A 23,316-nucleotide genomic window follows, 5' to 3' on the forward strand; every position below is an offset into this window, starting at 1 on the left:
GTGATTCTTACAGCGAGTTTACATGCAAGGCACGATTGTGTCAGTTATACGAATGACAGGCGTTCAGGCATTCCGGCGTTCAGGCGGTTCAAAAGCGGTAATAGAGATGGCTGCGTGTACGACGAAATGTACGTTTATCTAAACAGCGATGGAGTTCAGGCGCGATAATGGAATTGGAGCATGTAAAGCGGCTCAACACGGAATTCGTCATGGCAACACGATATTGGAGGCGTTCTGGACTTAGTACTTTCTCTCTTTCCTAGTACTTGTAATAACTAAAAAGAGGTGGACTGAGGCTGCGATTGATTTCTTTTCACATGGCTTAGTTTCTGCCTTTCTTGCGTTTGTGCGGTGAGTACTTTCAACTCATGTTACTAGCTTAGCTATGTACACCCCCCTGTATTAATGTAACCTCCTCAGTCCCTCAATCAATCCCTTGACTTCCTCGAGCTCCACACCCAATCCCTCAATGGCCTTCCTCTGTACTTCCTCGCTTACATCCAAAAACCTCTCCACCAGTTCTCCATCAACAAAACGCATAGGCTCTTCCTCCTCCCTGACAGTGTTCTTGAACGCGCGGAACTTGGCAAAGTCCATGTCTCCTGGCGCGGCAACGAGAGCGCCGAGATTAGACTGGAGCGTCATGAGGAGGTTTTGGTAGTCGGGTGAGATGAGACCGAAGAGGTAGATTGATCCCTCGACCTACATATAGATTAGCATTTGCATAAGATAAACGTGATGAAGTAGACTTACAGTGCCGACGAACGCTTTGGGAATGACTGTAGCGTCCGAGGTTGTCAGGACGTCAATCCGACGTATCCTGTTCACCATCTCTCCCAGTAGCATCTCTGAGCTAACGTTTAACCGCCTCTTGTCGTCGTCTGTGACGCCATTCGGGTCGCGGTACAGGACCATCAGGTTTCCTTCTGCGTCGCTTTCAAGATATGTGTTCGTGTCCACCTCGGCCACAGCTGTAGCCCAAGTAGTCTGATAATGCCGCGCAACCTCCACAAGCTTGTCCGGTAGACCCGCCTCGCCCTTCGTGTATTCGACGACGGCGAGCGACTTCATCAGATCAGCGATGGCGATCATGGTACCATTAACGGTAACATCTATTGGTGCAGTTGAGCATCTGAACGAGGCAAGCTTGACCAGGTCAGGAGAGCTTTGTGTTCGGAACTCGACGTCGTATACCACGATGGTCTTGATGAGCGCGGCGACAATTTTACCTTCACAGATGGCTAGACACCTGCACCCGCCCTTTACAGCGATTTCGGTGACGAGCTTGAGTACGCGCTCAGGCGTCACCTCTAGGATGATTATGCGGCCACGTTCTGCAGTCGCGTTCTGATCGTCAAGGTATGCAGTGCCGATGACGAAGCGCTCTGCAACACCACCGGAGCCATCTGGAAGTTCGCAACGCATGACGCATTCGATAAGTTCTTCTTCGTTGAGCGCATAAGTGTCGAGCTCCTTGAACTGGATTTCGTCCACAAGCTTGAAATGACTTAGCATGATCTCCTCGCCATGTTTGAGTATCCTCTTGATCGTGCCGAGACCGAAAGCTTTCAGACTAGGTGAGTATGCTATCCGTCGCACGGTCTCATCGACCTTTAGTGTCTGTACATGCGTTGTCCGTTCGGTGTCTACGAGAGCGATGCGAAGGTCTTCCGAGGTTGCGATGGCTACGGAGCCAGGGTACGCTTCCGAATCGAAAGGACACACTGTTGTCGCTTTCTCTGCTGTAACAGCGGAGTACACAAGACGACCTTCTGAGGAGTAGATCAAGGATGGGTGTTCGCATGTTGCAAAGACGTTGAATAGCCCGTTGCCGCGAGGCAGGGCACGGAAACTAGCTTCGCGCGTACCTAGAACGATGCTTTTCCTTCCGGATAGCTCATGTGTTGAGGGATCATAGGCGTATGTGACGACATTGCCATCTGCTAATGCGGCAAAGAGGGATGGCGGTTGTTCCGGGAATATTTGAGTCAGTAGCAATGAGCGGGGAACGGAGTCTTCGGAGATCTGAACTGTCTTGACCGCTTCCAAAGTATCGAGAGAGCATATCGCGAGTTGGGAGTTACTCCAGAAGCCGATGAAGCATACAGAGCTCGAGACTGACGGAAGAGCAATACAGGCGACTTGGCTTTCTGAACCGAACTTCTTCTCTTTGACAACCTGTAGGCCGTCTGCCATACTCAGAGAAACGATAGTCACGCCTCCTAAAGAGACAAGAGCATGACTATCGTTGATTGAAGCAGCGGTGATAGCCTGACCACCCATTGGCATCCATTCTGACGTTATCATACCGCCGTCCAGGTCGCAGATCCGGGCTCTTCCGTTGGTGACCTGTATTACGCGCCCTTGCGAGATATTCGCAGCGGCCAGTGTTGTTTCATCCAAAGCGAGTGAAGCAAACTCGTCCACCTCTTCTACCTCGCCTTGTGGATCGAATCGGAAGATGCGCGACTCGTTGACAAAGCTGACTAGTAACGTGTCGTCATACTGGGCAGATGCGGTGGATTTGAGACTGAATAGATCAGAGATCTGTTCCATCTCGCCCAATACACCAAGATCCTCCAGTCCGACTCCGCTTCTAACGCTTCGGAGACTTCCATCTTGATAGGCGCCACTACCGGTTACTATGCGCGCCTGGCCAGAAGAGTATTCATTGCTTTGCCCTTCACCAGATCTGTTGCCCATATCCATGATTGTGAAGTCAAGTATAGGCGCGATGTTGGAGAATGTCTGGACGACCTCCATCGACTTTTCTGCAATCTTTATGACTTGCGAATCGCCCTGATGCGATCCCACAAAGACGTAACCAGCATCGAGATATACCAGCGTAGATGCGCGAGACGTCTCCCCGATTACATCTAGCTTCCACGATTGAACCTTGCCCTGGCTGCTCAGGACCAACATGAACATGTATAGGCGACCGTAGTCATCGGCGAGCACGAATCGCTGTGCGTCGATGCGCTCCCAAGCCACAAAGATTGTCGCTTCGTCTAGTGGCTCGGTTTGGAGCTCCCCACTCTCGTCGTCGTAGTATCCGATGGATGTTTCGCCGATGACCACCAGGCCGTGGGAAGGCTCCTCGACGGGTATCAGGTGGCTCGAGCCAAGCTCCAGTTCGGTCTTGCAGGTCTCGCCTTCTTGCAGGTCCACCTCTTCGCCGGCGTAGGTGAGTTCCCGTAACTTCAGCTTGACTTGGGAGTGTGTGTCTTCGTATAGTAGCGCCATCTTGGGCTTGTCGTCGAAGGACCGTGGGCGCAAAAAGGCAGACGAGCGGACGAACATCTCAGGTAGTCTGACTGGTTGAGGGTCTCCCAAGTGGGCGATATCAGCCTCTTGCTTCCTCTTCTTTCCCCTTTGGACTAGCGGTATGACGGTCACGATGCCCTCGTAGACTTCGACAGTCATGAATCGCCCCGTTGGATCGATGTGACATCTCTCGCCCGTTTGCGACTCTCTTGCAGCATTGTCGGCCACGCTCGCGAATGATTTCTCCGTTTGTAGCTGTTTCTTCTCGGGATTCCATGACAGGGTGAAGTACATGTATCGATCGGTTCCGACAAAGAGGTGGTCGGTCGGCGATAGGGCTGGGCGGAGCTTCTGAAGCATAGTGACCTTGCCATAGATGGCCTTGGAGTGTTGGAGGGCCAATCCATCGGAAGTCTGGGTATAGAATTCGAGTCTGTTGGATTTGCTGCAATCGTATTAGCATTGGATAGATAGTGGTGCATGTACCCGCGGACTGCTTACGCGACTACGAGGCAATCCTCGTCCTGGGCGAGGAAGTTGAGCTTGAGCGCATGCCGGACGCTGCTTGGCCGGTGGATAGGTGCAATGTAAGCCATGGCGATATCCTGTTGCAGCTTGTGGATAGCTCAAAGTACAGAATAGAACTATCGTGGTTGGCGGGCTGGAGACATCGGATGCATTCCGTCATTGAGCTGCACGGGCCGCGGCTCCACGCGACTTCGCGTTGCGGGGCGGCCGTGACTTTTGGAACTTTTGGACTTTTGGACTTTTGGAACTTTGGGTGACCGCGACTCTTTTTGCTTGCAGCCCCGACGCGCCCACTTAAAATGGCCTGTACGTCCAGCCCTCGCTCTCCACAACACCAAACCAGATCCCGCTAACACAATGGACAACTCAGCGGCCATGGATATCGAAGACGAGGACCCCGTCGTGGCCGAGTACGACGTCTACATCACCCCCGAGATGGCCGAGCAGCAGCTGTACGTGCTGCAGTACCTGAATCGCCCGCCCGACCAGCCCTTCACCAAGGCCACCGAGAGCCAGCCCTCGCAGCTGCGCCTCAAGAAAGAGTCGGGCTTCATTGAGGTCGACGTGCCCGTCAACATCCACCGCAACTACAACCGCGTCGCCGGTGTGCGCTGGGGCGAGGCCATGCGCAAGACCAAGGGCTTTGGCCAGAAGGCCTTCGGTATCGCGTCCGGCTTCGAGCGCACTATGCCGCGCAGCACCAACCGCCCTGGCGCCGCCGGCGAGGGAGGAGCCCCCGCAGCGCCCATTGCGACCGAGGACGACGACAACTTTGAGGAGTACGTCACCCACTTCGAGGACGCCAACGAGAAGGGCCACGTCCTCAACACCCAGACATTCGGCGGCCAGATCATGCACGACGACGGCAAGGGCACCAGCTACATGCTTGGCACCTTCCGCGATAGTAAGTAGCGCGCGACAACAAGCCTCGCTTCAAGACTGACGCGGCGCAGACGAGCTCCACCTCACCCGCTGCAACGGCCTCGTCCAGCTCCGAACTCAGTTCCACCAGATCGACGCCTCCGCCCAGCTAGAAGCTGTCCAGCGCCGCCGCGAAAAGGAGTCACAAGAAGGCGCCAAGGTCGCTGAACCAAAGGCCTTCCTCGCCCAAGTCAAGAAGACGGGTGGTGACACTGCCGCAGAGCTGACTCAGGCCTTCATGAAGTCGACCAACCAAGAGCAGTGGCTGAGGCTCGACTACTACGACGAGAACGTACGTTCTTCCGTCTTGCGCTCCATCTCGCTGGTGACGAGCTAATCATGCTGTAGGACGAGCGAGCCTTCGATGCGTACAACGACCGCCTCTTCCTCGCAGACGTTGCATCCGCGCCCAAACTCCAGTCCAAGATCGACAACAACGAGTTCCTCGACGCCGTCGGCTCCGGCGGCAAAGCCAGCAAGAAGAGGCCTAGGCGCGACGCCGAAGACCTCATCGAGATATCCGACGACTCCGACGACCAGGCTGACGAGCCATCAGTGAGTTGAGCAAGTGGATTTCGCGCGTATAACACTGGCTGTTGCGCGACAGAGCTTCTCGCACCACCATTATTATCCGACTTGGCCATTGAACATCTATCCTCCCATTTACCTACTAGATACCCCCAAAATATTACTGAGCTGTTACTACATAATGATGCTGCAGGCCTGCGACTATCGACATGTTTCTCGTCTCCCCACGAGGCTAGAACTATTTAGTGACACAATGCTAATTTCCTTTCTCTTAGTATGATGTGGACTTGGGCTACCAGCCGATGGGACCGGGGAATTATCCCGGCAGACGCAGAGGTGTAAAACGCCTGCGTGGTCCCGGTGCGGTCGATTGGTACTATGCCGGATACCTACGATACGGCCGTGACCTTCGATACGAGGCTAGATTTGGAAGTAGCTATCCGCTATCTAGCGGATATGGGCCAGGAAACTGATGAGTGGATGACCGACATATCGAGAATAAAGACGCGATGCGGGAAGGGAAGGTAGCAGTCTCGATACCATGTGGGAAGCCTGGGAGCCTTGTCGTTGTTCGTCTCTGACCAGATATCCGTGAAGGGTGACTGGTCTCTATGAGGTTGATACGTTCCATAGTCGGTTTATGATGTAATGGATCGCGCTGAATCCTCGTCCAGTGCTTTATTCGAGTTCAAAACATGTGAGTGGTCAATACGACATAGCAAGTCGTGTAACCATGGTACACACTGGCTTGGGCCGAATTTCTCTTCCACAGGCCTATGCTTTGCTTTCCACAGCTTCTACGATAGACACTACGCCAGAGCCTGAGGATTGTGATCTCTCTCATTTGATGAGGATCGCCTTTGCGTATGTGGTGGTTATGTATTTCGGGAGTCACGGTGGCTCGTCTCGCTCTGTGTCATCGCAGTACCATGGATGCCACTACGCCCAGCACCCTATATGGAGAGTATCAAACAACAGCGTCCCACAGAGTATATCTTCACAGAAAGCCTAGGCAGCTACATCGCCGTTGACATCTTGCAATCCCACAGTTAAATATTAACGTAGACTCCAGCCAGCCTATCGAACTTCTTCTTCGTACGAGGCAAAAGCAGTTTACTGCATACCTAGGCCGCAACCATCTACCAAGAACTAGATTAACTCATCGACTACTTCCCACCATGTCCCAACGCAGGCGCTATACATCTCGTACCGACGAAGAGATTCGCAAAGAGATGGACCCCGGACACGTTCCATATCGTATGGGCTGGCCGATACTTGCACCTCTGCCGATGGACACCGACATAGATGCGAGATGGATGATACCAGGCTCATATCAGATACTGCATGATGTTCAGGATATTCTGATAGCACATGGCTTGCTACGTGGGACTACCGCGTTCCACTTTGCGTTCCGAGTTCCTCGGGATGCTACTGAGGAGAACGACAATATTGCGCATTTGACGCTCTTCATACGGGTCGACATGTTGAAGCACGCTCATCAGGACATTGAAGATGCTATCATCAAGATCAGAGCTAGCTTTCGCGATGATTCTTGGACGGAGGATGTCCAAATTGAGTGCATAGACTATCGAGCAAGGCATTCCTCCGGCATGATGTCTTTCCCCGTCCGCCATGATGAGTATGACATACACCAGCAATGGAAAGCCATATCTCCAGATGTTATGTTTCTGCTGAGCAAGCATGAATGGCTTTCGGTGGAAATTCTTCGTCGAGGATTGATCGACGATCGCAAGGAGTGTTCACCAACAATTGTTATCACCACACCGACTGCGCGCGATCCAAAATGGTTTAATATTGTGGTCCCTTCGATGATGGCTGAGATTGCCAAGAGAGCTCCCGAATTCGGCATCGAAATACTGTGTGGGAAGACGATGCTGGGAGCGAAGAGGCGAAATAGCTTGACCGACAGCGTCAACGACTCATCCTACGCCAAAATAGTCGACATAGGATCCTCTCTTGGAATTTCGGGTGATGAAACAGGTTGCAGTACTTTGGGTGGATCTGTGACCCTGGCCGGCGGCATTCGATGCGGAATAACGAGCTGGCACGGCGTCCGCGATGCACGACTTGACAACGGTAATAACTCATTATCAACTAATAAGATACAAACTGACCCTTACGTATTCGTCTCTAACACGACTAACACGACCAACAAGGCTCTAGGTGTCGACAACAAGACCCTGGCCAACACGCCTCAAACCATGGCATCGCCAGCGACGCTCGACCATCACGGCTACCTCAAAATGCTGCAAGAACATATCACACTTTACCGTACTTACGCTGCTGATGGAGATGTGGAATGCAAGATGCTGCACAAAAAGAAGGATGAAGAGTACAAGAAATGCGAAAGCTTCGACCGGAGTATTGGCTACGTCTATGCTGGCTCAGGCCGTCGAACTGTTGAGGCCAACAAGTACGCATCTGATCCGGACACCGGCCGATCCAAAGACAAGAAGGAGGCGACGCAACCCACGCTCGTCTTCCCACTTGACTGGGCCTTGATACGTATGGACGATACGACAAAACGCGACGTTAGAAACAGGCTGCCCGATGTTTACTCTACCAAGACGAAACTTGTCCCAACGCAGCAGTGCAGGCAATGGTCCACCTTCAATGTCCACAAAGAAGAAGTGCATGTCGCCAAGTACGGGCGCACGAGTGGCTGGACGGCTGGCACCGTCAACACTTGCATGATCATCATCAACCCTGATGCAGACGATGATATCTCGGGTGCCTATGGTATAGATGCGAAGAATGTGGCTGCATGCTTCGGCGTGGTTAGTAATGACGAGAGGAATGACTTCTGCGAGTTTGGTGACCATGGCAGTATAGTATTGCACGAAGGATCAGGCACGCAGCTTGGACTACTCGTCGGAGTGACTAGTACTGGACAAGGAATGTTTCTTCCTATGGACGTCGTCTTTGAGGATATCAAGAGGGTTACTGGTAAAGACGTTGTCATACCGTCTTTTGTTGGTAAGTTAATGTTCATTCCTGACAAACCAAGATTACGCTAACGAGAGATAGCTCCACAGGTAGTGGGACTTGTCCATGTGAGTTGACGGAGTAGTATGGAGCCGTGTGGGCGCACTGATTCAAACGGCGGAAGGGAGGCTATGTCAGAGCAAACGTGAGTTCGTTGAATTTTTTTAATATAAAACGTATATGGTTGCATGCACCCAACAAGCTAGATGGGTCCTGTCTTGTCTTGTAATCAGATGACATTAGAAAAACCTCGCTCCTTTCCCTTTCCGGTCAACAAGAACGCCAACAAAGGAAAAGATCATAGAACTTCCTAGACTCACGAGGTCTGCTGGAAGTACTGCTTCTCTTCTTAGTGATACTGCAGTACGAACAACGCACTGCTCTTCAACGAACAGTGTCATTGCACCCAATATGCTCGGTTTTAGCGGCTTCCGCTGCATGCCCTTAACGGAGCCTGTTAACCGGGGCGTACCAGCCTTGGCCATATTGGTCCAGTATAACCTCACTCTCAACGGATTTGTCGACTCATGGTGGTTTTGTAACTCTGGATCGTGGGGTTTTGTTGTTGATGGAGTTCTTGTGCTTTGCAATGTGCCTTTTGAGGTTCTTCTGATGTGCTATGCTGTCCCTGCAACCTTGAACAGGGCATGCATATCGATCATTGGTATGCCTGCTTCGTACGTGATCGCGCAGGTTCTTACGGTGGTCGTAACTCTGGGAGCATTCGGTGCAGAGATGCTTCTTCCTTCCTTCCTGGATGTACCGGCGTTGAAGCTGCTGAGTGGGGACAACAACTCTACCACGATCATGAGTTTGATCTGAAACTGCAGCGGTAGAACCAGATGATTGGGGTGAATGATCCATAGAATGCTCCGAAGTTTCGTTAAACCGCCTGCTACGATGGGCCGGGATGGACCGATCGTTGCGGAGTAAATGGATATCATCGAACGAATCATGTGGCGTGTACACACAAGCATTAGGAGCGTTGGTATCTTTCTGCGCCTCATTAGAGACCATTGGGTAGGATAGCACGTGTCGAGACACATCAGAAGTTTGGAGGGCAATTCCCAGTGATTCCACAGTCATCAAGACCGACGGCTCGATATTGTCGGGCCCTTGATCGCTTTCTCCGAGTAAATTCTTCGTAAACCAAATGTCTGGAAGAGGTTGCCACCAAAAGCGTTGTTGGAGGAGTCGAGGACAGTTGTTCAGATGATCATGATGTGCTGTCGGGATCGAAACAGCGCGAGGCTACCGTAGCCTCGCGCTACGTCTATCTCGAATGTGTTTGGATCTGACAAAGCATGTTAGAGATGTCTTTTTAGACAAGACGAACATATATGAACTTACTTCGGAAAAAAGTGAGTGACACCGAAGGCTCGTAGGTGGCCTCAGACGCAGCCCAGGAGGGCAAGTGCGTCCGGGGCAACTGATGCCGTCTTGGGAGACTATCGCACACACCTGTTGGAATAGAAGTAGCGACATTTGGTGAGGAAAGCCGTCCGCTTTTGAATGATGTCGAAAAGCAGTGGGGGCGGGGAGGGGGCCTCATGTCCGTGCGCGTCCTTCAATCTGGCGTCGACGTGCACATGCATGCATGATCGGCGACGTGACGCATCATCCAATCAAGTCTACAGAACAAGTTGTGGCCAGCTGAGGCCCCTCGGTGCGGCGCATCTTTCGTTGGACTTGACGATCTTACATTGGATCGTTCATGCTCCAAGCTGATTGAGACCCCCTCTTTCCCTGCAAGCCTGGCCCACGTCCTGCAGAGGCGTAGTCACAGCCCAGGAACAATTCCGGTGACTGCGATCGCAAGGTCTTAGTCTTCTCATAACGCTAGCGCATAGCCTTATGACGAGGCTTAGACTGTCGCCGAGACGCCTTTGCTACTGAGTGTGTAATTAGGCATGCACGGAGACTTGGGTAGGCCTTGTTAGCTGAGGCCCTCTTTTGTGATAAATGTTCAAACGGTGAGCAGACTTGAGCGCCTCCTGGGCCCGGCCTCCACATGTCTGTCCCATCTAGGCAAAAGCAAAAGAAAATCTACCGAAAGCAGTCAGCCCAGATATCTACATAGCGTTCGGATGTCGTTAAGAGCTATTGACGCATCAGTGTAGACTGTAGCGGACCTGTCTAGTTTCTTCCATACACGAAGCGTTTCTGTTTGTAGTGGGTTAATAACATATTTCTTACCAAGATCAACATTCTCTTTCCCTAGATTAGTCGCCTCAATCTAGCGCATGGGCTGTGTCAAAAAAAGTTCAGTGTGCAGTAATGCCGACGGTTACACGGAGTTCGCTAAGGCTGGCGTACTGAGACCCTCGACGATGGACCGTGTCTTCGATCGTTCACAGGCCATGCTCCGTGCTTTCGCTTTTCAAAGGCCAAGCTTGAGTAATGTCTTCATTCACCGGCCTTAGCTGATAAGCTAAGAGATGCATCGAAGCCGCTGAGGCCCTCGTTCGCCACGCATGAAGATACTGAGACCCCCAATATCTCATATCGTGCTCTTGAGAGAACCAAATCAGCTACCCAAGAGCTGCTGAGACCCCTAACATAACGGTCATGTCACTGTGTGAGCTATCTCTTTCTTGACACACGGGGACGCCTTGAGAGGCCCTGCCTTGAGCTGTACATTATCGCGGTAAGGGTACGTATAAATGGTTCGTCAACGCAGAAGTGTGGTTTCTCATACTTACATGTAAATCATACTTCCAAAATCAAGAAGCTGCCCACAACGATCTTGTAGCCTTCAATGACTTCTAAGCCAAGCACCGCCATCTCCTCTGGGAAGCCTGCCAGTGCAGATGACTCTGCAACTGGAAGCGATGGAAGTTCACTTGCTGACATCAACGCCTTTTTGGGCGGCATGCATCGTAAGTTTTCGGATTTCTCTTGGATTGATATGAGCTTGCTGTTAATAGAGTATCCAGAAACCACTGTGGTATTGCCTCAAAGCCCTTGGACGGTGTCGTCTGGGCATTACACTCGCCCTGATGGATCTGTCGTGCATATCGAGCATCCACAACAGATCCGTAGCACTGCGCTCAACAAAAGCGCCAGCTCGAGCATGGAAGTTCTGACTGGAGGAAACAATGAGCCTAGCGCACAGCATGGAGCGAAGAACAGCCAGTAGTACTGGCTTTATTAACGTGGTACGCGACTAGGCTAATGTACTTGTTTTGTCGCGGTGTTGTGTTGATGAACGGTGTTCTGAAGGAGATGGAAAGAGGAAGGGCAACGATCCAAAGCGATGATGCACCTAGGTACCCATACCAGTCTAGTCCCAATCGGGTTGGTGCTCACTCGACCCAGTGTTCTCTCCACACCTCCACCACGCTGCATCAAGTTCACGTGAATGCTAAGTTTTATAACACGTCTTCATTCGTAACATCTTCCTTTTTCCATCATCGCATCCCATATATTCTGAAGATCCAGAAAATCAGCATGCCACCCGCAGCCCCACCTTCCTACCCCCGTCCCGACTTCCTTCGCGAAGACCTAACATGGACGCCCCTCAACGGCCCATGGTCATTCCTTTTTGATGACAACGACGTTGGCCTGACCCAAGGATGGCATTTGACCTCTCTCCCGGACAAGATCACCGTGAACCCCACCAACACCAATAGCGCCGAGAACACCGAAGCGCACAGCATCACTGCCAAGATAGCCGCTGGGACTCAAGAGCTGCTGCAGGGAAACTCATTCAAAAATGAACATACTGTACATGAGAAGAGGAACATCCAGGTTCCGTACGTGTTTCAATGCCCGGCCTCTGGCATCGAGGAGAAGGGCGTGCATGAGGTACTGTGGTACGAGAGGGTCATTGCAGACCCGAGAACTATGGACGAGAAGGCGGCTGGAAACCGTGTGGTGCTCAGATTCGGAGCCGTCGACTACGAAGCCAAGATCTGGCTTAATGGGCGCTTCTTTGGTGGCCATCGCGGTGGGCATGTGCCTTTTGACATCGATATCACGGATGCCTTCACGGAGGAGAAGGCCCAAAGACTCACCATCCGCGTATTTGATTCTGCACACGATCTGACACAACCGCGAGGAAAGCAGTACTGGAAGGCTCAGCCAGAGAGTATCTTCTACACGCCCAGTGGCGGTATCTGGCAAAGCGTGTGGCTTGAATCAGTGCCTGTTGTGGCGATTGGAGATGCAAGCGCGGGCACGCTATTCAAGAGCAATGATATCGAGAGCGGCAAGCTGGAAGCTAGCATCAAAATCATAGGAAGGCCTGCTGGACATGCATACAGCGTAGAGCTCGAAGCCAGCCTGGCAGGTGTGCCCGTCAGCAAGACAGAGAAGGTTGCTCTTCCAAGAGACTCAGACACTGCTTCCTTGAGCACCAACATGCGACTTTCCGACTCCCAGACTTCACAGCTGCCTCTTACATCCACTGCCCCACTTTCTGACGCGACAGCATGGCTCAACAACCTAGCCCTCTGGTCTCCGGAGGAGCCCACTCTATACGATCTGACTATCCGCCTCTACGACAATGAAGACAAAGTCATCGACCAAGTCCACACAACAACCGGAATGCGTTCTCTCCACTGGGACAACTCCACCTTCCGACTCAACAACCGCCCATACTTCCAAGCGCTCTTCCTAGACCAAGGCTACTGGCCCGAGACCTTCATGACACCCCCATCCTCCGACGCACTGAAGCTAGACATTGAGCTGACCAAGAAGATGGGCTTCAACGGATGCCGCAAGCACCAAAAGGTCGAAGACCCACTATTCCACTACTGGGCCGACCGACTCGGACTGCTAGTCTGGGGTGAAATGGCAAACGCATACGCATTCTCCGAGGCGTATGTAGAGCGTATGGATCAAGAATGGCGCGAAGCCGTCTTGCGCGATCGGAACCACCCTTGTGTCGTTGCTTGGACCCCAGTCAATGAGTCGTGGGCATACACTGATCTGCATACTAGCAAGCAGCAGAGAGACCACATCAGGAGCTTGTACTATGCGACCAAAGTCCTGGATTCAACGAGACCCATCAACGATAACTGTGGCTGGGAACACGTCATCACTGACCTGACCACGTTCCACGACTACGCCGATGCGGATGAACTTACAAAGACTTGCTCGACGCTGGACGGTATCATGAAGAAGCAGTCGAACCGACCGACGTTCCTCGCACCTATCGAGAGCTTGTCGGATCCCGGGTCGAAACATACTTCTGGTGCACCTGTTATTTGCACAGAGTTTGGCGGTGTCAACATTGCGCGATCGGCTGCGGGTGAAGAGGATAGGAAGAGGGACTGGGGTTACACCACTGCTACTGATCCCAAGGACCTACTGAAGCGCATTGAGAAAATGATGACGGGAATTGTAGACGGTGGGCATTGCTGTGGGTTCGTGTACACACAGCTTACAGACATCGAACAAGAGGTAAACGGCGTATATACACCGGACCGGAAAGAAAAGTTAGATGCTGCTGAGGTTAAGAAAGTGGTTGAGCGGGTTATGGAGAAGTATGCGCAGATGCATAAGTAGTTGCTTGGATCAAATAAGCATGTAGAAAAATGCAAGCATTCACTCGAGTTAGGAGATAGTATCTTTGTAGTTTTGTTTATTCTGCGCACGTCTTTGGTGGCTTCGTATTATCATACATGAGTTCTTTTCAATCGTACATCTACCTTCAACCAGTAGCTGTTGGTATCCATCCATAGTTGACAAACGCCCTCTGTCGTCATGCTGATATGTGGCAATCGCCCAACCATGATCTCCAATGCACAATATCCGCTTCGCTACTCACAATAGTATGCACTGAGTTTGCAACCTGGTCATACGATGCGCGAGATGCGAGTGACTGGAACCGGTAATCTCCAGGATGCGTGACTCCGGGAACGCAATAAACAGAAGGAAAAGGGTATCGTCCGTAGTGAAAACCGCATAACTCCGCCCGTCCTGCTACCAATGCATGTCAAAGCAATCAACCACCATAGCGTACACCGCTCCTCAAGTATCGCACACTCTCATCTTCAAGACGTCGTGGCTGCTGATCCTCTCGGAGCGGAATGTAGTCCTGGTTCGGCTGGACGCGCCTCTCATACATCCTATTGTCAGGCACGTAAGCACGAGACGGATCAACAGGGTGTACATCATACTGTGCACCTCTCACTTCATGCGCATGCATTCGGTGAGACGGTCCAGAAGCATATGCATATCCACGAGGATCAGCAGGCGCAAGCGGGCGTGCAGAGACATCGTAACCTCTACCACCACTAGAAGGTGGCTGGTAAGGACTGGTGGTCAGATCAATAACTTGCTCTCTAGGCGGCGGTGGCCTTGGCCCATAATTGGGCGCCATGCGCTGGCTCATGTGAAATCCTGCTTGATCATCTCCGTAAGTCCGGGGGCGAGCTTCCTCACGGTATACGGGCCTTAGACGCTTGGCGTGTTGCTCGGCCTGAGACTGTCTGTCATCCGCAAAAGAAGGGAGCGCTTTTCGCTTTGGCGATTGCAGCTCGTTATATGGTCTGTTCGGATTCGCGTTATGGTTTCGGGCAGGCTGCTGAGAAGTTGCAATATGTTGTGGTGATGTCAAATCGACTGTCTCAGGCTCAACAGAAGGGAGCACAACATCTTGGTCTGATGGGCGCCTTGGGTGCGCTAGTGGTCTGTCAAAGGCACTGTGACGAGGTGATGGAGGCTGAGCATATCCTTCCTGTACGCGACGAGGCGCAGCGTGCAAAGGAGGATCGTTATACTGTAACCTCGACGCACCACGATCTTCCTTGATGGGTTGTAGCTATGCGTGTTAGCTCAAGAAGAAGCCAAGGACAAGGATACCGTTTTCTCTTGCTCATAGAGCTTGGTTGTCGAACACTCACTTGGTATAGTTGGCCGTTGATCTCACGCACGATCGGCTGTGCGTTTCTCACACTCTGGCCAGCCTCGGCTGGTCTCGCTCGCCTACAGTCGTGAGTATTAAATTCGATGTCAGCTGTCGTATGCACTTACGGATCGTTTGTCCTCGTTCGCACTGATTGGAAAGGCTGCTGCATAGGTGACTGGAAACGTGAGGTGCCAGATAATACAGGTGGCGGTGGAGGAGCATAGCGCGGAAGGACAATGGTTCTTCTTGATGAAGGTCTCATGTTGCGGACATCCCCACTCGGGTAGTTAGCATGTAGTTCCGGCTGTAGATCGCGCGCAGTAGCACGACTGGAAACAATTTCCATGCTTTGCTCGCGCTCATCAGGCGTGGCCATGGAGCCTTCATCGCTGCTAGCTTCATCATCATCGTCAAGAACAATGACTTCACGGAAGGTTTCCTCAAGTTCGTTGCTTTGCTTTCCGTCTTCATCTCGCCACTCTTTGAGTTTCGCAAGAGAGACTTTCTCGACTTGGCCACGGGCTTCCGACCAGCCGTCAGTCTTGAGCAGCTTATCGTAGTCTGTGTATGTGTGGCGGATATGCGCGACAACTGCGAGTTGCACCCTACGAGCCAACGAAAGCTCCTTAGCATTACCTACCCGGTTAGTTCCCTCCTCAAACGCATGAGAAACAATGGCTTGTAGATCTGCCTCTGGTATCTTGGGAAACATCTCGCGAACGGCGCCGTGGATGTAACCCTTGGTCTCCTTCTCAGTGGCGGGATGCCCCCGTTGTACTTGCCGCGAAGAGTAGTCTTCAAACTCTTGGGCTATCCAGTTGGTTCTGTCACCTTCTTTGTCCTTCCGCAGGCCGCGTCTCTCATCGTAGAGATATCCGAACTTGTTGCAGGCAAGTTCGATGATGGTGAGAGGAAAGTGGTGTCCGACTCGGTGGACGTGGTGGGATAGCTTCTCGGGATCGGAGTGGGTTTTGTTCTTCGGCTTGGCCTGCGACGCTGTCAGTGGGTGACCTGTTGGCTTGGGAGGGACCGAATGCTCACAGAGACGATGTGTACGTCAAGATTGCGCTGTCGGCACTGCTCCTTGCACCACTCTGTGAATTCGGGGTGTCCAGCTGGGATGAAACCGAAACCAGTGGGTGCGTTCGACGCGTATGTCAGCTATTCTACAGTCAGTGGTGTTATATGACGATGAAATCGCGTCGCCGACGGACAATGGAATGTAGCTTCTTCTTCTCTTGGGTTACCGCTTCTAGCACGATCTTGTACGGCTTCTTCTTCTTGACGGCGGCTCGCGACTGATCAAGCGTACTGCCGCGCTGGGGCGGCTGTTGCGCACGCGGATGATATACTCTGGTCATGGCTCTGGTATGCAGATGATGTTCATAGATCCCACAGCGGACCAGGGCAATATGAGTCGCTACTGGATGAGTGAGCACCCTATGTGGCCTGACACGGCGTGTTCAGCGATTAATACGGTAAGCGCAGCAGTCACGATGTCGTGCAATTGTCCAGAACGAATCCGGATTGCGTATCTACAAGCCCCGGTCGATGCAAAGGCACAGGCGGGGTGTCGGGTGGTACGTGTTGTGGTGTTGAAGAGTTGGCGAGGTTGGCACTGGGAGCGCAGGTGGCGGCTGCGCGCGTCGGCGTTACCTTCCGCCGACCCAGCATCCGAGGTCACAGCCTGAAGTGCTGTGCGTGGGCTCCAGAACATGTCACAGCAAGCAGTTCTTCACGCGTATAGGCACCTATACCGGCACAGTCTCAGAGCTATCCAGTTCTCGAAGCCGGCTCGATATACATTGCGCGACCGCATTCGCCTAGCCTTTCGTAAAGGCTCCGCGACCGATTATGAACCACAGAGGATACAGAACACGCTCGAGTTCCTGCAGTATGCGACTAGGCAGAACGGTCTCGAACACAAGATAGTGAAGAATCTGCTGTTCGTATGGTGGGTACAGAATCATGGAGGTCGCAATAAGCACAACCCGAAAAATGCCATGTATGTACCCAGCTCTCATCCGTCTTCAATGGCATGCAGCTGACTCTTTCAGGACGCGTGAGGACCTCGAGGTCAAGACCACCGCGTACGATACCTTCAACCATAATATCCGCATGTTGAACGAGAGCATGGGCCTATGCCTTCCAGCCATGACTGTTCGCGACCCCAGTTGAAGCGACCCCGCTATGCCGACACCATTGCTACTGTGGTGCCCACGTCATCTGCGGGATACACAAATGCGAGTAAAGACCTCACATGAAGTCATCGAGGAAGTTCTCATCGCGGTTCTCGTTGGAGTTTTGCTCCAGACTCTCCTCTGTCATGACATCGTCGTAGGCATGATCTCTCCGCCACGCAAGCTCCTTGCGCTCCTTGGCTATACGGGCCTCTTCTTTGCGCTATAAATCATTAGTCGCGAGTCGAAGTCGCGTGTGCGAACCGAAAGAGTGCGTCTGGATCAGAACACCCGTGGTAGGAGATAGAGAGTGTCGGAGAGATTGCAAATGACAGGATAGATCATGAGAACATGCGTAGATGGAGAAAGGGGTCATGCGAACATAGTACATGCAGAACAAAGCAGGATAACGAGACTTGGGGAATACACATACCTTGGCTTGCAGAGCACTCTGATCTCGCTTCCTCAACTCCGCCCGCCTTGCTTCTCGCTCCTCTCTTAGGTCGGGGTACTTCTCAACTTTTGTTTTGTTAAGACGGTTGACAATAGGATTTTCTCGCTGCTCCACATGTATGCGCTTCACCTAGTATGCTATCAGCAAACCGAGCAATAAGTTGCGGTCGAGCCAAGGGACGTGACGCAAGCGTTTTGTGCCGCATGGTAATGCGCTTACCTTTCGCTGATCCTTGAACCCAACTTGACCTACAGCCATACTCCCATCTTTCTTCAGGTTGCTCCAAGGCGTATACACAATCGTAACGTTGTCTTTTTTGTTGCCCTCAATACTGTTCGCCTTGGTTAGTTGCGCGCAGTCCACCAGCAACTCTTTGCTCATGTTTTCCCAATCTTCGCCCTCGGGTAACCGGACGTAGATATGAGCCGAAGAGAGGTTGTCGGCGTGAAACCAGACATCTTCGTCCCAGCCGTATTTGATAAGCTCTTCGTCTGTTGAGGTGATCAGTATGTGCGGTTGTAGTTGCGTGAACCACTGAGAGTACGCTGGCAGGTCAGAAATCACATACTCTCAACCTTGTCTTTGCCGACGTAGATAAAGGCTGACGGCGACACCGTGTTGGACGAGAAGTAGTACACCATTTTGCGGACAGGAAAGCTTGATCTCAAGTGTCTGGGTCAAGCAGCAAGTGAGAAAGTTGCCGGGGTCGTGAAAATGGAAGGCACGTGTGGGGTCTAGCGGGGTATCCACAGCCCTAGGTACTTAAGGGTCCGTAGCAAAGCATGCAACACATCACAGTGATCACGACTCGGACGTGAGCATGCAATTTCTCGAAGCGTTGAATTTGCGCCTCCTAGGTTTTGTGGTCGTAATGTCATAGAATATATACAGGAAGTGCGACGTCTTGCATCACCTACTTCGCACCTCTCTTGTTCAGGAGCGCATCCTGACTCTCTTCCTCTTCACCTGGCGCAGCCTCCACATCATGACTACCAGCTCCATGCTTCAAGCTGTCCATGGGATTGTCCTGCCGAGCATGCTTCGCGTACTGGTCGTGGCCCTTTGCCCTTGGGTCGAAGCCCGCGTCATCCAGGTTCTTCTTCTCAATACTTGACGGTAGCTGGTCGCCAGTACCAGTTATGACTTCGCCTGTTTGTCCGCGGTCGTTCACACTGCGCGGTATGTCGAAAGCGTTATCTGCTACATGTGCGAGATTCGTGTGAGTCTGATCCGGGTGGTCAGAGGGTGAAACCTGAATCTTGTTTAGTTATATTGTACTTCACAGAAGAATATTACACCTGGATCCGATGTCCATACTTACCACGTTCATCTTGCCAGCATCGCCAGGAATGGTCGTGCCCTCTGCAGCCATGTCTTCTAGACGGCCTCCTTGGTGCGGGTCTGGTGCCATGATGTCTGATCTAGTTACGATTGAAAGAACTAGTTTAAAATTTGTAGACGCTGAGAAATTTGGAATTGTTCAGATGGTCAAATGAAGCTGTGTGTTAGCAACAGAGTAATTCCAGCAAGCACGCGAGCTCTCATTATAAAGCTCTGTCATTACGTGCCTGAGTACCAGTGGGCCATCTGTCGTCATAATGATGGTGATGTCAGAACACCATCTTGGTGTGAAGGAAATGTGCTGTGAGGACCGACTTTCCGATCGAGTACCTGGAGGGGCAAGATGCGCCAAGGAGCTCACGTGCGGAACGCGCCGCGTGTGGAGTTCTTTCCTACACGCGACTTGAACTGCATAAATCCATAGACTGTAAACAAACAACAAACCCCGCAACTCCGAACTTGTCTTCTCTCAAGGAACCTCAGACCTACACAGTACACCGACGATGCCAGCCGCCGAGCAAACCTCAGCCGACGCCCGCCGAAAGGCCGCTCGCGAAGTCATCGACATTCTTCATGAAATCGCAACATTGCTAGTACGAAACACTGCGCCTTACTGAAGCGCCCGACATCTGACATAAGCCCCAGAACACCCACCTGGATCGGCAGCAACTGTCTTACTGCGTATCGCTCATCGAGAACGGCGCGAACCCGGAGGCATTAGCGGTACGTAGCTCTGCGGCACAGCAAGGTGTAACAGCAGATCGCCTCGCGCGCGGTTCGCACTGTCGCTTTGAAGTTGAGGCTTTTTTGCCTGAGCACTAAATATACTGACTGTGCCACAGAAAGTCATATTGCAGCTACGCGAGGAATACCCAACGAGTTCAGTCGACGGTGACACAGAGGCCGGTGCAGCCGCGCGTTGAACCGATTAGACTCGGAGTCCGAAACTGCTCTTGTGCAGCCTTGCACGGCGGTTCGTTGTGTCAGCTTGCAACTTCACATGCAAACCGACAAAAGAGCGAGAGGGGGAGTTTGACCAGTAGCGGCGGTGGTTCCTTCCTTCCCGTGAAGAGTCTGGAACGCTATCAGTACAGCATCCAACTTCTCTACAGATCGGCGTTGCTAAGCCATCGCCTACGGTTCCGCATGTACATACTTGGCATGCATCATGCAACATTGACGGAAAGCCTGGAAAGCCTAATCTCCCCTTGTACATGGAGGGGCAGTAGCGAGCAACGCGGGGCAAATCTACCAGCGAACCGGAATCTGACGCCAAGGTGTTGATATCGAAAGGTTAATGCATCGTTATCAGTACATGCGGCTTGTCTTCCCACACGTCTATGGATCAGGAAACATGTCGCGATAAGAGCTTCCCGGCTTACAACCACAGAGTTTGAGGATGGTGTGCGGAACAGCCGGGTATGCGGCCGTATCAGTGAATATTAATCTATGAGCTTCAAGCGCGATGCAAGCCATCATGTCACCGGAGTTGGCCGCTATGCAACTAGAACTGCTAGACACTGTCATTGTGATCTACCAATGAAACTCCTCTGTAATCGTCTATTATGACTCTGATGATCTGTATGATGACGATAACGACAAGAGCTCGATACCGAAACGGTAACATGGAAAAGCAAGTACGGAAAGCTTGATGCTAGCAACGATAACGATCGTTTGGGGTATCATCAACGAGAGGAATGGGGTATCATCCAGTAGAAAACTCGTCGCCGCGCCAAAATGAAAGCAAAACACCACCCCATCTGCTGCCCTAAAATAGAAAAATGTGGTATGTGTCTACCTGCTGCCCCAAGTGGGCGAGCTCTGACGCTGGCGGAAGTTGCCCTTCGCGTCCGCAACCTTTTGTAGAGCCTTCTCGGCCTTTGCGTCTTGCTTGTTGAGGTAACCGTTGAAGATGGCAGGGAGGATACGCTTAGAGTCTGATGTTCTGTCAGTGATGACCTGAGGATATGAGTAGACGTGAACTTACTGGCATGGTCGGCATCAAAGACAATGCCATCTGCGCCGCGCTCTCCTGCCACCTTGACAGCCTCCTCCAACAAGCCCCCACCAACGCCCTTGCCGCGGTACTTCAACTTTACAGTCCAAGCGCGTACAACGGCCTTGCCTCGCCTTCTCCTGCCTCGCTTCTTCGCGGCATCATTATCGGCCCAACCCAATACCAAGGATCCGATGACGTCCTCACCCCACTTCACCACGATGAGTCTGTCATCGCCCAGCCAATCCATGTTGATATCCTCGGCCATACCGATGTAGCCACCGGTCATCCATCGAATGAAGATGAGGAAAGTCATTGTGATGCCTCCAATGGTTGTGGCCAACATCGTTTTGTCCTCGTACCAGCGTAGCATGTACTGCGCAGCAAAAGCCACAACTACAACGTACGCGGCTAGTGAAACTGGATGGAACAGCATGACCTTGCTGGCGACCTGGCGCTGTTGTGCCACGGAATCTGCGACCAAGCGTAAGCCTTCGATTCGGTCCTCCTCTGTCTCAGCAGTGTAGGTAGAGAGTTGCGGCAGTTCATCCGTAGGCGACTTGGCCGGCGCGTTCGGTTCGGTCGACGACATGGTATGGGATTCGGCAGGCGAAGGGTACGGGTTGTACTGTGCAGGCAGCGTTGAGTAGGACAGCGATGTGGAGGGAAGTTCTTGGACGAAGTTGTTCAATCGGAACGAGGTTGGTGTGGGTAGCGGCGATGGTAGATCTGGATCAATTCTGAGGTTTGCGCTCAGCGACGTCAAGAATGCTGTTGTTGCGCGTTAGCTCGTATTCGTACCCAAAGATCTCGCGCGTCGAAGTCGCTGCATGGTTGACATCACAACCCCAGTCGCGGCAACCGAGCACACGACCATCCCCAAGAAAACCAAATAGGGCCAAACATACCAGCACTGGTCCTAAATCCCGGTAAAGACGGTATCGCAGGAATCGCCTTTTCAAGACCCGAGTAATGGTTCACAACAACTGTATCCTGACCCAGAAAATGTTGTTGTCTTGGAAACGCATGCGGACCCGGCGGAACCTTGAGATGGCTTGGAGGAAGTTGGCGACGCATCCTTCTTATAGTGTAAACCCGAGGCTCAATGCTTTCCGAAATTCGATTACATATACAAGCGTATGTCAAACACGTGGGCGGACCAGCCAGGAAAGGGAAGACAGAGTAATTAAATGAAGTAAGGTGCAAAGTGCGGCGGGAATTGGGTACGTAGTTGTGGAAAGGTTACGAGAGGCTAGAAGCAAGAGCCAGACAACCAAAAAATCCAGATCGCGAACAAGTGGGAAAACGTGCGTTAAAGTATTGGCTTACAAGCCAAGACACCTATAACACAGATCCTTTCAGACACACGATTTCCCGCGTTAACGGGGTCTTTCTTTCGCACGAAGCGGGTCCAACACAAACGCACAAGCCATGTCATGGTACGTTCCGCGCACTTTCTTGGTTGCGTACGTGCGGGTGGGAGCGAAGCGCAGGAGTCGAGGCGCTGCCCGGCTGCGACGACGATCTTCACAGGCCCACCCTGAGCTCACCTTTTTGACCCCCCTGGTCCGCGGTGCTTCAGCTGCGAAGACAAGTGTATGCGATGGCTATTGGCTGGGGGCCGCAATAGAGATAAGACGCTTGAGGGCCAACAAGACTGCACACAAACGGACCTGGATCATGGGACCAATTCAACGGCCAGAGCGGTGTAGCGGGATTGGATAGGCTGCGGATCCGTTTTGGTGTGCGTCTGCATCTTTGTTGGTTTTTGATGAGAGGTGTGGTGGTTTCTATTTTTCTAGCTTGGCCTTGTACAAGCGGCTATCTGCAAAATGCAACACATGCAAGACCCGGCCCTTTATGCTGAAGCTTGTTCTTTCTAGGCTGACAGAAGCCTGGATGTGTACACCTTCGTGCGTCCTGATGGGACGTTGCTACGAAGAATAAAGTGAATCTACCTAGGTATGCTGGTGTGGCTTTTCCAAGGGCAACTTGGAACATCCAGATTCCTCGTACCGTGGCCTATTCCAATTCATGCAACTCTGCCTCCTACGCCTCTCATTCGCCCCAAGGCAGATCTACCTACTACCCGCCGTTCGCTTGATACCCAAAATCTGTCATGATGACAGCCGTCACTCCATCTTCGTCATGCGAGTCCCGCGCCGGGGCTCGCTTGCGCTTACCCTGAACAACCCCTCCAACCCGTTCTCGGCCACTCATGCATCAATCTCAAACGCTTCCT

The 23,316-nt window shown here is 52.2% G+C and overlaps 10 protein-coding genes across 10 annotated transcripts; 5 read left to right on the forward strand and 5 right to left on the reverse strand.

The window, feature by feature from the left end:
• Positions 1 to 402: 402 nt before the first annotated feature.
• On the reverse strand, positions 403 to 3,860 carry J4E83_001399 (uncharacterized protein; the record flags this gene model as incomplete). The annotated part of the gene is made up of 3 exons (XM_049328355.1): positions 403 to 702; positions 754 to 3,709; positions 3,766 to 3,860. The coding sequence occupies 3 exons, from the start codon at positions 3,858 to 3,860 to the stop codon at positions 403 to 405; spliced, it is 3,351 nt and encodes a 1,116-aa protein (XP_049192873.1).
• A 289-nt stretch (positions 3,861 to 4,149) lies between these two features.
• J4E83_001400 (uncharacterized protein) lies at positions 4,150 to 5,277 on the forward strand (the record flags this gene model as incomplete). The annotated part of the gene is made up of 3 exons (XM_049328356.1): positions 4,150 to 4,696; positions 4,746 to 5,005; positions 5,062 to 5,277. The coding sequence occupies 3 exons, from the start codon at positions 4,150 to 4,152 to the stop codon at positions 5,275 to 5,277; spliced, it is 1,023 nt and encodes a 340-aa protein (XP_049192874.1).
• A 1,142-nt stretch (positions 5,278 to 6,419) lies between these two features.
• Positions 6,420 to 8,279, forward strand: J4E83_001401 (uncharacterized protein; the record flags this gene model as incomplete). Its single annotated transcript, XM_049328357.1, has 1 exon — positions 6,420 to 8,279. The coding sequence occupies one exon, from the start codon at positions 6,420 to 6,422 to the stop codon at positions 8,277 to 8,279; it is 1,860 nt and encodes a 619-aa protein (XP_049192875.1).
• A 3,418-nt stretch (positions 8,280 to 11,697) lies between these two features.
• On the forward strand, positions 11,698 to 13,758 carry J4E83_001402 (uncharacterized protein; the record flags this gene model as incomplete). Its single annotated transcript, XM_049328358.1, has 1 exon — positions 11,698 to 13,758. One exon carries the CDS (start codon positions 11,698 to 11,700, stop codon positions 13,756 to 13,758), a length of 2,061 nt encoding a protein of 686 aa, XP_049192876.1.
• A 1,466-nt stretch (positions 13,759 to 15,224) lies between these two features.
• J4E83_001403 (uncharacterized protein) lies at positions 15,225 to 16,464 on the reverse strand (the record flags this gene model as incomplete). The annotated part of the gene is made up of 3 exons (XM_049328359.1): positions 15,225 to 16,091; positions 16,145 to 16,264; positions 16,318 to 16,464. The coding sequence occupies 3 exons, from the start codon at positions 16,462 to 16,464 to the stop codon at positions 15,225 to 15,227; spliced, it is 1,134 nt and encodes a 377-aa protein (XP_049192877.1).
• A 354-nt stretch (positions 16,465 to 16,818) lies between these two features.
• Positions 16,819 to 17,281, forward strand: J4E83_001404 (uncharacterized protein; the record flags this gene model as incomplete). Its single annotated transcript, XM_049328360.1, has 2 exons — positions 16,819 to 17,108; positions 17,161 to 17,281. The coding sequence occupies 2 exons, from the start codon at positions 16,819 to 16,821 to the stop codon at positions 17,279 to 17,281; spliced, it is 411 nt and encodes a 136-aa protein (XP_049192878.1).
• Positions 17,282 to 17,359: 78 nt separating this feature from the next.
• Positions 17,360 to 18,378, reverse strand: J4E83_001405 (uncharacterized protein; the record flags this gene model as incomplete). Its single annotated transcript, XM_049328361.1, has 4 exons — positions 17,360 to 17,506; positions 17,717 to 17,866; positions 17,957 to 18,228; positions 18,306 to 18,378. 4 exons carry the CDS (start codon positions 18,376 to 18,378, stop codon positions 17,360 to 17,362), a joined length of 642 nt encoding a protein of 213 aa, XP_049192879.1.
• Positions 18,379 to 18,650: 272 nt separating this feature from the next.
• Positions 18,651 to 19,148, reverse strand: J4E83_001406 (uncharacterized protein; the record flags this gene model as incomplete). Its single annotated transcript, XM_049328362.1, has 2 exons — positions 18,651 to 18,989; positions 19,059 to 19,148. 2 exons carry the CDS (start codon positions 19,146 to 19,148, stop codon positions 18,651 to 18,653), a joined length of 429 nt encoding a protein of 142 aa, XP_049192880.1.
• A 433-nt stretch (positions 19,149 to 19,581) lies between these two features.
• On the forward strand, positions 19,582 to 20,001 carry J4E83_001407 (uncharacterized protein; the record flags this gene model as incomplete). The annotated part of the gene is made up of 3 exons (XM_049328363.1): positions 19,582 to 19,671; positions 19,724 to 19,801; positions 19,921 to 20,001. The coding sequence occupies 3 exons, from the start codon at positions 19,582 to 19,584 to the stop codon at positions 19,999 to 20,001; spliced, it is 249 nt and encodes an 82-aa protein (XP_049192881.1).
• An 871-nt stretch (positions 20,002 to 20,872) lies between these two features.
• J4E83_001408 (uncharacterized protein) lies at positions 20,873 to 22,151 on the reverse strand (the record flags this gene model as incomplete). Its single annotated transcript, XM_049328364.1, has 3 exons — positions 20,873 to 21,015; positions 21,066 to 21,845; positions 21,983 to 22,151. The coding sequence occupies 3 exons, from the start codon at positions 22,149 to 22,151 to the stop codon at positions 20,873 to 20,875; spliced, it is 1,092 nt and encodes a 363-aa protein (XP_049192882.1).
• Between the last annotated feature and the right edge of the window lie 1,165 nt (positions 22,152 to 23,316).

This window comes from Alternaria metachromatica, assembly GCF_023757995.1.
Source record: "Alternaria metachromatica strain BMP 0045 chromosome Unknown scaffold_2, whole genome shotgun sequence".
NCBI classification, from domain to species: Eukaryota; Fungi; Ascomycota; class Dothideomycetes; order Pleosporales; family Pleosporaceae; genus Alternaria; species Alternaria metachromatica.